General features: G+C 58.1%; 1 protein-coding gene and 1 long non-coding RNA gene across 2 annotated transcripts; one reads left to right on the top strand and one right to left on the bottom strand.

Annotated features, from left to right (window-relative positions):
• Positions 1–1,675: 1,675 nt before the first annotated feature.
• FKBP1A (FKBP prolyl isomerase 1A) lies at positions 1,676–10,850 on the bottom strand. The gene is made up of 5 exons (XM_068207806.1): positions 10,727–10,850; positions 10,573–10,620; positions 4,590–4,702; positions 3,715–3,867; positions 1,676–2,707 (listed from the first exon to the last, which is right to left on the bottom strand). Exons 1-4 carry the CDS (start codon positions 10,848–10,850, stop codon positions 3,739–3,741), a joined length of 414 nt encoding a protein of 137 aa, XP_068063907.1. The 3' UTR covers positions 1,676–2,707; positions 3,715–3,738.
• A 652-nt stretch (positions 10,851–11,502) lies between these two features.
• Positions 11,503–12,318, top strand: LOC137484161 (uncharacterized). Its single transcript, XR_011004768.1, has 2 exons — positions 11,503–12,074; positions 12,166–12,318. It is a non-coding gene; the product is annotated as an uncharacterized lncRNA (long non-coding RNA).
• The last annotated feature ends 272 nt before the right edge of the window (positions 12,319–12,590 follow it).

Raw genomic sequence — 12,590 nt, forward strand, 5'->3', positions numbered from 1 at the left:
CCCGCTGACACCTCGCTGCCCTGGCACGTGGGGCTGACGCGGCCGTGACCAGGATCCCGTGTCCCACACCCTTCCAGCCGTCACCTGGGACACGTGCCAGGTGTGGGAGGCCCATGCTGCAGGTGGGGAAACTGAGCCAGCACAGAGCTCAGCATGGGGTGGCCGTGGCATCCTGCTGCTATAGGCCATCACCATGTCACCTGGGGATCCAGCCCTCCGTAGCCAGTGGTGATGTTCTGCTGTCAGCATTGAGGATGCCATGGGCCACCGTGTCTCCAGGGGCTGGGCAGGAGGGTGCTGAGGGCGCTCGGGCAGGCCTGGACGTGGTGGCACCAGCCCACAGCTCCCCGGCACGGGGCCAGTCCCGGTGTGGAGCCACAGCCAGGCACGTCCCAGCTCCCTGTGCCTTCGCTCCAGCGTGCCAGACCAGGAGGAAGTGTTTTATTTACTGGTGTTATTTTTAGCTGGATGGTGCCCAGCTGCCTTGACCAGCCCAGGACAAGAACAGCCTGAACGCCAGTAGCAGAGAGAGTCCTACACAGAGGGGATTGTTTCCTGGAGTCTGTTCGTTTCCTGAAACCCTCATCCCCACAAAACCACAGCTGTAAGGACTCACACCCCACCTGCACTCATGGATGCTTCAGGAGCTGTGCAGGGGCTGAGGGCCCAAGGGCAGGGGGCTTCCCTCAGCCTCCCTCCTGCCCTGGCTCCCTCCAGCCCCAGCCAGAAACCATGGCACTGCCTGGCACTAGTTAATAATTAAAGCAAAAAGCTTTGCAGGAAGAGAAACACAAACTGGCCTCAAGCTTCCACCCAGAAATAGCCACAGCAAAGGACGAAGCAGGGTGCTGGTGCCCCACAAGCTCTTGTTCTGCTTAACTGAGCCACAATTAAGGGCAGTGCTAATTCCTGCAGGGCCCTGTGCAAGTACCAGTGCTCCTGGATGGATCCCAATGGCTGAGCTGCTCCTGTCCCAGGGCACTGCTCCCTCCAGGACCCATTACACACAAACTTAGCTTGGCAGCTGGGACAGGCTGTGTTATTGATCGAGGGCGTGTTATCAGTTGTGGCCCACTGATCAAAGGTTGTCAGCAGAGGAGCCAGCCACTGGCCTACAGTGGTGCCTGAGCACATCCTACACACACAACACCCACAGCTACAGCAGGAAAGCCCAAAGCAGGTGATGCGCTGTGCCTCATGTGCCATGTCCAGTTTTCAAAAAGGACTGAAATAAATCCAGAAAGGTGCAAAGAAAGGCTTCCCTAGAGCTGCAAGGACCATGGGAACATGCTTCCAGTCCAGGTTGAGTCACAGCCACAAGGGCAACGCTTAATAGGTTATGGTGAGGCAATTAATTATGCAAATTCCAGCAGGCCACCATCACCTCCCCACAGAGCACAGGAGCCCCAGGCATCCTACTGTGCTCCCAGGGCCGAGCACCTGAGCCCCATACTAAGGTACAGCAGCACAGCAGAACAACCCTGGCACAGCACCGCATGAGCCTGGCACTGCACCCTGCAACCCTGGCACAGCACCCAAAGCACCCCACGAGCCTGGTACAGCACCCCACAAGCCCAGAGCAGCACCCACAGCACCCCACACGGCACCCCCCGAGCCCAGCCCCTGCTGTGCTGAGCGACAGACGGGCGAGGGAAGAACCTCCAGGACACAGGGCTGAGAAAAGCCAGCATAAAGCGTTTTTATTGCGATAATAAACTGGATACCTTTGTGCGGCGGAGAAGGAAGTGACTGGTGGGGATTTCTGTTACCAACAGACTGGGCAGGGCAGAGGGAGGGGCACAGGGGACAGCTATGCGTCCTGTGAGACCAGGCAAGCAGCGATGACCAGCATCAGGTGGCAGGAGAGAATAGGCAGGTGTGCTCAGAGCAAGGACAATGGGGAGCTGATGGTTCCTTTCCATGGGGAGGAAGGAGGACAGAGGCATTTTTGTTGAGTTCAGCCCCTACCACCTCCCCTGTAGACAGCACCTTCCCTTTGTCCAGTTTTCCTTTTTCTTTAAAGAAAGCTCCGTGCTACGGGATTTTCAGGGTGTGGTGGAGCTCTGGTGGAAACCCAACTCCCTAAATCCAAAAGTGGTCTGGAGGGGAAGGCAGGCCCACCATGAGATGGCAGGGTGAAGCAGGGGCAGAGCAGCCCTCCTTTCCCAGAGCAAACCCACAATGCCCGCAGTGATGCTCCTCAGGGAGCAGGGAAAGGCCAGGCTCCCTCGCTGTCCCACTCCAGGCAGAATTCCTGTAAACAATCCTAGTGCTACCTTGCTCTCTGCATCCCTTCAGCCTCGACAACCTCACTCTGCTATGGCTTTTGCAGCAGCAGCAATTTCTGGTTTGGAAACACCATAAATCTGCACCAAAACTAGTAACTAACAGGATTCCTTTTGTTCAAATGACTCCTATCTAAGGTCAGCCCATCTGCGTGCTACTGGGAAAACGTGGTCTACACCTGGAACAAAAATAAGATTAAGAACTTGACCCAAAAAGAGTTGAGGTTTACGGTGTATAGTTTAAAAAGACATAAAAACACGATACAAGGAGGAAGAGTCAGACGCAAAGCTTAGTGACCAAAGGCATTCAATCAAGGTGTAAGGTTATACAATGAGTGTAGTGGACTATCAGGAAAAGCTCCGTACAAAGTCATGTGCACTCTTCTTGAAGCTGAGATTCTGGATTCCTCCATGTGCCAAACCTGTGTGGAGAGAGGAGAGGCAGCGTGACAGAGCTGCCTGCTGGACAAGGAGGGAATGTGCCCAGGGCACAGCAGCCTCCACACAAACCACGCTGGGCCCTCAGAGCAGCAGTCAAGCCTTGATCGCAGTGGGGAGCACAGCCCCACCCTGCCCACACTGTGGGGACCCCACACCCCAGAGCAGAGCCCCACAGAATCACACAATGGGCTGGGTTGGAAGGGACCTTTTAAAGGCCCATCTTGTTTCAGCCTCCTGGCACAGGAAGGCACACTGTCCACTAGTCTAGTTGCTCCAAGCCCTATCCAACCTGGCATTGGACACTTCCAGGGATGGGGCAGCCATAATTTCTCTGGACAGCCTGTGCCAGGGCCCCTCCAGTCTCACAGGGAAGAATTTCTCCCTAATATCTAATCTAACCTTGCCCTCTGTCAGTGTGAAGCTGTTCTGCCTTGCCCTGTCACTTCAGGCCCTTGTGTGAAGTCCCTCTCTAGCTCTCTTGGAGCCCCTTTAGGCTCTGGAAGGTGCTCCAAGGTTTCCCCAGAGCCTTCTCTTCTCCAGACTGAGGAACTCCAGCTCTCAGCCTGTCTCCACAGCAGAAGTGCTCCAACCTTTGGGTCATAGTCACTGCCTCCTGCCCACACCATCAGCCCCTTGCCCAAGCAGCAGGAGAGGCAGGAGGAGCTGTGGCAACCGAGCCCCCTTGGTGCAGCAACACTCAGAACCCAAGGCACAAAGAACTGGCACTGCGACACCTCCATGACATCAACCTGCTCTGCCAGGCTGGGAACTTTGCATGTAGCACTGTAGTGATCAGAACCCCAGCTCACCAGACTCCCAAGAGCAACTTTTACCCACAGAGACCTGCCCTGTCCTTCTCATACTCCCCACTACTGCCCATTCCCCCCCTGCCTCCATCCCACCTCCCCACACTGTCCCAAGATCAAACACAGGGGCCTTGAACTGTCCTCAGTCCACACAGTCCCTGACAGAAGTTGCCCCATCTTACCCGAGGACAGGGTGCTGGGATGGGTCATTCCAATTTCATGAGCTCCACGTCGAAAATTAGAGTGGCGTTTGGTGGGATGATCCCTGGGTGGCCAGTGGAGCCGTAGGCGTAATCTGGGGAGATGGTCATCTTTGCCCGCTGACCAACGCTCATCTGGGGCAGGGACAGAAACACAGGGATGTCAGGAGATGGGCACAACTGCCAGGTGAGTGACAGAGGAGGGACACACACACCTGTCCCCTCTGTTTTCCCTACACTGGGCAAGAGTACAGACTCAGGCTGCACAAACCAGAGGAACAGGAAGAGTGTCAGAGGGAAAAGGTAGGCAGCATGGGCTGGAAAAGGAGCAGGGTTTGAGATATCCTTCACACGAGGGAAGGCAGGGAATGCCAGGCCATTCCCTCCAGCCACCAGCATCCTTGTGCTTGCATTGCCAGCATGGCACAGAGTGAGCAGTGTCACACGGGCAGGAGCTGAAGCTGTGCTGTGCCCACAGCGTGGGATCACAGCCTGGAGCTGTGCTGTGCCCACCAGCCCTCCCTCCGCGTGGGCTCCGGAGCCCGGGAGGGCTGAGCGCTCCCGCCGTGCTCGTTCAGAGCTAACTCAGTGCAGAAATGTCACCGCTGAGTCACCGACGTGCCGTAGGTGTTGCTGGGGCCTGGCCCGGCTCCATTGCTGCCAGCTGGCAGGTGGAAATGCAGAAGGTGATATTCACACCCACACCTCCCAGCGCTGAGGGGGTGGAACAGGGGAATAAAATAAAAAAATAATAGAAGAGGGAATGAGCTGCATGCACACTGATTCCTGCCCACGCTGCAGCTCCTGGCGCAGCACAGCCTGGCACGGGGAGCGCAAGGCAGAGGAGCTCCAGGCACCTGAGCAACTCCTTCCTCCCAGCCACGGATCACCTCCTGCTTGCCCATCACAAACTTGAATGGCTTGTTCCTGTCGCGGGAGGAATCAAACTTCTTCCCATCCTCCAGCATACCTGGGGAGAGAGAGGGAGATGGTGATACAGGGACAGAGCCACGCATGCCAATGTGAGATGCTGTGACCTGGCAGCCCGAGCAGGTGACAGTCACATGGCTCTGAGTCAAAGATGTGTCTCAGCTTGTCCTCCTTTTCCCTGGGAAACACCTGTACAGGAGGGGAAATCCCTGCAGCATCACCCATCCCGGGGCAGGGAAGGATGACACTTTTTGGCCCAAAGAGAAGCGCTCCTCTGGACTGGGACCAAGGACTGACAGGGGAGCAGATGGATGGGGGAAGAAAATCTTGCCCACCTTGCAGCACCACCAACAGCCATTTATCATCAGGCAGCAGCATCTGACCTTGTGCTTCCCATCCCACCAGAAAACACACCTCTCACTCACCAGGCTTCTACCTTCAGGCACCCAAAACACTGATGACACTCCAGTGTCCCATCTGGAGGCTGTGACTGACCTCCAGCCCTGCCAGTGCCCAGCTGATTTAAGCCAAATCCCTCCTGGACCCGGGAATGACGATGGGGAGAGGCAGCACCAAGTGCTAGATGCATGTGCCTGGGGCAGCCCTCATTCCCCAGCACGGGCTGAGCCAGGCTGATATCCCCAGAGCTAAATATAACTCCCCAACATCAGCTAAGGAGGAATTTCCTCCCCTCCCTTGCTCCCTGCCTGACCTTCTTGGGGAATCTTGGAGCTGGCGCTGCCTTATAGGAGCAGTAATTCCACCAGTCAACTCCTGTAAGGCAGCTCCAGCTCTGCATTAACACAGCCAGTGCCCTGTACAATAAACCCTGTGTGACAAGAGCAAAATTAAACTCTCTTCCGAAACACTTCTTCACTTCCCAAAACAGCCTGAAAACCCTACTACCCTGACTAGAAACTGCTCTACGGTCTTGAAAAAACAAACTACCTTAGGATGGCATGGGGCAGATTGACTTCCTTTTGCCAGGGCATGTGTGCAAGGGAAAAGGTGTCTGTGAAAAAGATGGGATGGAGGAGCTCAGCCCCTGCTTGCAAAGTGACCAGAGAGGTTGGCACACAGGGACCAGCAGCCACAGGGATGGGAAATGTTGAACGGAAAGAAGGGAATGGGAAAAAATACATCACTTTTGCAGGGGCAACAAGCACCAAGACCTGTGGGCTCCTCTCAGGGAGCAGAATGAAGTTTTTAATTTAACAGACAGGAAAAATCCCTTGTCCAGTGTGTCGATCACCAGCTCAGCCGGTCACGTTGTAGCCCTGGACTTTGGAATAGTAAATCTGGAGTTCTCTCATTTCCTTCTTCCAGGATAAACCTCTTGTTGCTGAACCTGCTTCCAGCCTGTCTGGCACTGCTCCTTGCTCCCGTCCGCTGGCCTTCCTCCCACCTGGCAGCAGGGACAGGGGCAGCCCATGTAGGCTGGCACCAACAGCACTGCCTGGCTGCGGCCCCAGCTGACCCTGACTCGGCTCCGAGCCCTCCAGTGCAGCAATGGGCCAAGGTGGCTGAGGAGGGACAGAGAGGACAGCTCTCTGCCACCCTTCTCCCTGGACATCCACCAAGGAAAATCCCCAGGGGCCATGCAGCACAACCCTCTGCTTGTCACAGCAAGCAGGGACTACTGGGATGCTCCCAGGGCATCTGCAGCCTGCAGAAGTGCATCCCATTCGATGTCCTGACCAGGGAATGCAGAAGCATCAGCAGCAGTGCAGGAGATGCTGCCAACCTTGCACAGGAGTGGATGGCACTGCCTGACTCCACTGCCAAGCTCACCTGTCCCAATCCAGCCTCAGGAAGTGTTTCAGAGCTGGCAGCTCCCCGGCTGCAGAAGAGAGGGATTGATGGACTATGGTGGTTGCAGCAGCCTGAGGGATCGATCACTCAGCTCTCCCGAACCAGGATGGAGAAGGTCATATGTGGGAGCCTGGCCATGCTCCCCCATCATGCCAGTGGGGAAAACAAAGAGGCTCCAAGCCTTCGGAGAGTGCATCCTCATCTCATGCACTTCCTCTGCCCACAAGTCTCCTGGGAGATTTCTCCAGCCCTGGACAAGTATGAGCAACCATTTCCTCATCCCTGCCATCCCTGAGCAAGGAGATAACGAGATCTTAAAGCTATTATGGAAGAAAAGCATCCTCTGGCAAAAGCAGCTACCCCAGCAGAGCCCCAGGAGCAGCAGACAGCCCCTGGCACATCCCAGCTTATCCAAGCCCCTGACAGGGCTCCATGCTTGTCACCCCCAGTCCTGCAAGAAGGGCAGAGCTCATACAGGTGGATTATGGAGACCCACTTGCCCTGGCTCCCACCCAGAAGGAATTGAGCCCCCAGAGATCCCAGCTGGTCTATACAGACCCCAAGGGATCTCAGGAAATCACAATGAGGAAGAACAGAGAGCCCTACAGCTGAGGCTGCAGCAGCCATGGGATGTAGTGGGGGCTCTGGAGCACAGCCCCAGCCAGGCAGCGTGGCCCTGCCAGGTCTCTGCCACACTTGGCAGGCAGGAGCTGGGAGACGCCGGCTGCAACGTGCGACTTGGCTCCGGGCCCCCCTGGGCGGGCAGAGGCGGCGGAGAGCAGTGCTGGAGCAGGCAGAGTCAGCCCTGGGACAAACCTGCCGGGTCGGGTTCTGCCGGGGCTGTGGAGCCCCACCCGCACCCCCTCCATCCCCTCCTCCTTGGCATGGCCATTGCCCAGGGGCTCCATTGCCCAGGGGCTCCGGCATAGAGCCAGCCTCCCAGGGAGAGGCAGGAAGAGACCAGAGCAGTGGGGCAGACACCTCTGCTCCAGCTGGGACAGGATGGAAAAACCTTCCCAGAAACCCTGGACTACCCAGCATGCTCCAAACCCCTGCTCAGGGCAGGGATGCCTGGATGAGGTTCAATCCTGCCTCCACCGGCACTCCCCATCACTCAAGCCCACCCTATTATCCCCCACAGCTGGGTGGGGAGAGGGTTCTGCCCACCATTCTTGAGGCCTGGCACGACAGAGGACCCCAGTGCAGGGAAGGGGATGCAGGAGACGGTGCTGAGCTCCCACAGTTGCCACAACCCATGGACCGGCAGTCGCACACCTTGGGAGGAAACACCTCCTGACCACAGGATGTTTGCTGAGCAGCAGGAGAGCATCGAGGGCAGCACCCAGAGCAGCACCACTGCCCCAGGGACTGTGCACAGGTGCTAGGGAGAACAGCATTTCCCTCAGTGCTATCCTGCTGGAGAAAGGCAGTTTCCTCCAGTATCCACCTCTGCTCCAAGCCCAACTCCCTCAGAGACTCCACATGGTGAGTGTGCTTTGCCACTCAGGCAAAGCTGTTTGGCCAATCCATGTCAGACTTGTTCCTGTCCTGATACTCCCCAGAATGACTACAGCCCCCCATTTCCCCTCCTGAAGCACAGTGGGGTGCCCACAGTCTCCCCACACAGCCAGTCTCCCTGGCACCAGCACCACAGGATCCCCAACTGCACAGCAGCCCCACTCTGCTCCCTGCTCTGACTCAGGGGGCTTAGCTCTGGTGGGCCCCAATCCACATCATCTCCCCACTGATTCACTCCCACACTCCATTCCATCCCATGCCAGCTGCTGCAAGCAAAGCAAAGTGTGCTGAACACACTGGGTGCATCAGGGAACTTTATCCTTTAGTGCCTTTAAGAGCCCTGCGTACTAGATTTCACATCAAAGGCTCTTTCGGACAACCCGTGGCACAAGCTCTCCACAAAAAGACCCAAGACCTGGAAGGAAGGAGGGGGAATAGGTTCAATTTCACTAGCTCCCCCCATACATTTCCATCTCTGCAGCCCCAGCATAAGCAAGTGGCATCTCCAAGGAGACTGCTCTTCTCTCCACCTCCTTCCTCTGCACTGCTCTCCTGTACCAGGGCTGTCTGTCCATTCTGGGATGCTCTCAGCAGGGCCATGCCCCATGGAGCAGGAACCTGGGCACAGGCAGAAGCAGCACCAGCCACTGGCTGACCAAGGTGGCTCCCCACAGTCCCTCACCCTTGGATCACTGTTTTTTTCCCCAAATGGTTTTTACCCAAACCACTGTGCATCCATAACCCAGCACAGGGAGAGCTGCCTCCTGCACACCACAGGCTGGATCTCCCCAGCACTGGAGCAAAGGGCAGCTGGGGACGGAGCCAACGCAGGGCTCTGGAAGGAGTCCTGGAGCTCGGCACCTCCAGCACTGCACTCTGCCACCATCCCTGATGCTGCTCTGGGATCACTGAGCATTGCAACCGGGCCGGGAATCGACGGTTTGTAAGGTTTCCCATGAGCCAAGCCCCGCTCCCATCTCTGGCAGAGCCGGCTGCAGGAACTGCGCTGCCGACGCTGGGAAATGGCATCAGGGCCTGGAGGTGTTTGATTCCTGCTGCCTGCCGAGGCAGTGGGGCAGGGGCTGCCTGCAGACGGAACGGGGGTGGGGATAAAGGACAAATGGAGACAATAATGACAATAAAATAAAATATAAAATAAAATAAAGAACCTCTCCCAGGTGCAGCAGATCACTGCTGCTGGGGAGGGTCCATTGTGAGCAAGTCACCACGTAGCACTTTGCCTGAAGCACCGTGACGTGGGGACAGGATGCTAGTGACCCCCAAACAGCTCTGCCGGGGTGGGGGACAGGGCTGGGGAGAGAAGCCAAGCTCCAGCAACGCCGCACGAGGGGAGAGCTGGCGCAGGGAGCTGGAGGGCTGGGAGTCGGAAGGGCTGGCAGGCGGCAGGACTGGCCCACCGGGAGCCACTTGACTGCCTGCCAGCCTCTCTTTGTTCTTCCACCGGCGGAGGAAACGGGGCGGCCGGGCAGACCAAGCTGCTTCCTCTCCCTGCTGACGAGGGAACGGGAAGGACGGGGGAGATGGAGGAGCAGCAGATGGGCTGGATGCCCGCCGAGCCCTCCCAGCGGGCCGGGCCCCGTTCCGCAGAGAGGGGCAACCCCAGCCCCCCAAGGGGAGCAAGGGGAGGCGGAAAGTGCTGGGGCGGGAAGGCAAATTGGTTATTAGCAAAAACAGTCACAAATGAGTCATTAACTCATTTTTACCACGCCGATGAGCCAACGATGTACAAAAGGCAGCCCAGGGGGACAAGAGCCCCCAGAGTGATCCCTAAAGCATTTCTGGGGTCCCAAGGTTGGTTTCTTCTCCCCCCAGCTGGCAGAAGGCTGCTGGAGGACATGACCCTCCCCGGCTTTGGGGCAGCCCCTCATCAAAGCACCACCCCGACCACTCAACAGCACCCTGGTTACCCGCACTGGGGCCCCCCAAAAACCCCAGGATGCGGGTCTGGGGCGGCCCCACGGGAACCCCTGGTGTCACCCTACAAGGGAGAAGGAACTGGGGCAGGACTGGGGAGAGGGACTGCACTCGTGCAGGGAGCTGTGGCAGCGGGGACCCCGCTCTGAAGAAGCAGACCCCAAAGCTCCGGGGGGTGCCTCGTGGAGCCCATGAGGGCTCCGGGCCCGGCCGCCCCACAGCCCACGGGTCTCAGCTGCCCTGGGACCCCCAGGGCTCCACCGGGGTGCCCCTGCCTGCGCCCCGGGGTCCCTTCTGGGTCGTTCCCCGGTGCACCCCCAGAAAGAAGGCTGGATACGGGTGGGAAAGGCCCCTTCATTGAAAAGGCTGCGGGAAAGACGGGGACAACGGGGCCTCCCCACGGCCACGGGGCACCGACAGGACTTCCATCCCCGTCCCGGGGCTCATCCGCTCCTCCGGGAAAGGCCCTCGTGGCGGCCCGGACCCCCCTCTTCCCCGTGGAGCGCCGCGGGCCACACGAGCTGCCGCGCCCGGGGTCCCTGCAGGCAGCCGGGGGCGGGGGGGGGCCGGCAGGCCCCGCTCCGCCGGTGTCCGGGCCGGTCCGACCCTCCCGCCCCTCCGCTCCCGGGCTCGCCCCGCACTCACCCGTGTAGTGCACCACGCAGGTCTGGCCGCGCTTGGGGAACGTCCGCCCTGCGGGGAGACACGCACCATCACCCCGCGGCACCGGGACCCGCACCGGGACCCGCGGGGAGGGCAGGCAGAAGGGGTGGGGGGGAGCGGGCTCGCCGCGGCTCACCGTCGCCGGGGGCGATGGTCTCCACATGCACGCCCATGCCGGTGCCGGTGCCGCTCGCACCCGCAGCGCCCGCAGCCCGACGGAGGAGGAGCCGCGTGTGCGCAGCCGCGGCGGTCACCGCCATAGAGCCCGCCCGTCACTTCCATAGATCCCGCCCGACTTTCCATAGATCCCGCCCGGCGGTGCCGCCCTGGCCGCCGCCATCTTCCGCCCCCCCGCCCCGCCGCCATCTCGGCCCCGCGCGGTTGCCGGGGGAACGCGGGCCCGGCCACGAGGGCCCCTCCGGGCGCGGGGCCCTGCGCGCTTTGCCCCTTTATCGCCACTTCCAGCCCGCACAGCGCGGGGTGCGTGGCCCACCACAGAATCAGTGAGGTTGGAAAAGGCCTCTGAGATCAGCGAGTTCAACCTCTGACCCAACACCACCATGTCAACTGCAGCAGGGCACTGAGCGCCACGTCCAGGCTTTCCTTGTCCACCTCCAGGGACGGTGACTCCATCACCTCTGTGGGCAGCCCGTTCCAAAGTCTAATCACCCTGCTTGTGAAGGAATTTCACCTCATGTCCAACCTAAACCTCCCCTGGTGCATCTTAAGACCATGTCCTCTCGTCCTGTCCTTTGTTCCGCTGAACTGGACACAGTCAAGGCGGCAGTGCTGACCCTGGGCTCCTTGGGAACGCCAACGGCAAAGGCCAACAGCGTCCTGGCTCGTGCCCTCCCCAGTGTGACCAGCCGGACCGGGACAGTGCCGAGGCACCTCGAGTCCTGGCATCAGTTCTGGGCCCTTCACTCCAAGAAGGACATGGAGGGGCTGGAGCATGTCCAGAGAAGGGAATGGAGCTGGGGAAGGGGCTGGAGCACCAGGAGAGGCTGAGGGAGCTGAGGGGGCTCAGCCTGGAGAAAAGGAGGCTCAGGGGAGGTCTTGTTCTCTACAGCTCCCTGACAGGAGGTGCAGGCAGCTGGGGGTCAGGCTCTGCTCCCAGGGAACAAGGGACAGGACAAGAAAAAATGCCTCAAGTTGTGCCAGAGGAGGCTTAGGTTGGATACTGAGGAAAATTTGTTGAAAAGGATGATCAGACACCGGCACAGGCTGTGCAGGGCAGTGGAGTCAGGATCCCTGAAGGAATTTAAAAGACGTGGATGTGGCACTTGGGGACATGGTTTAGTGGTGGCCTTGGTCATGCTGGGACTTGATGATCTTAAATGTCTATTCTAACCATAATGATCCTGTGATTAATGCTGCTCCCCACTGCGCAGATGGAGGTCAGTGCTGGCCCCGCATCGCTGGGACAGGCTCAGCAGAAGATATGCAGGTTTGAACAACCCCACACTCAAAAGGACTTTTTTGTGGTACAGCAGCAACTATTTTCTTTTTTTCAAAAAAAGAATCACTCCAGGCACAGGATTTTTGCCTCAAAGTGTCCTATTTCTTTACTTCAAGGAGGTGAACTTGAGCCTCCACAAGGGAACAGAGAATTTCCAAGGACAGCCAAGAGACTAATAAAAAGCCAGGATTCTCAGCAAGTGCATTAAAATGGGACACAAGAGGAGGAGACTCTTAAAATAACAGATAATAGCATGAAGCAAGTTTTAATTGTTTCTGTCCCTTGCTTGTATCTTTTAAATACTGAAATACCAAGGGTGTTTTTTTCTTGTTTGATGCCATAGCATTATGTTTTACATTAAAGCTCCAATAGACTGAAGGTGCCAGTGGTCCCTGACTTTTCCACATCAGGAGGGCAGATGTGTGAGGCCGTGAGTCAAGGTGAAAAACAACAGGGCATAGAAAGGGCCATGTTCTTATCTCTACTTAGTAATGCTGTCTTTGCCGAGAGCTAGGCCTGCTGTCTCTACGAGAACTAGTGA

Source organism: Anomalospiza imberbis, chromosome 17, assembly GCF_031753505.1.
Source record: "Anomalospiza imberbis isolate Cuckoo-Finch-1a 21T00152 chromosome 17, ASM3175350v1, whole genome shotgun sequence".
In the NCBI taxonomy this organism is placed as follows: Eukaryota; Metazoa; Chordata; class Aves; order Passeriformes; family Viduidae; genus Anomalospiza; species Anomalospiza imberbis.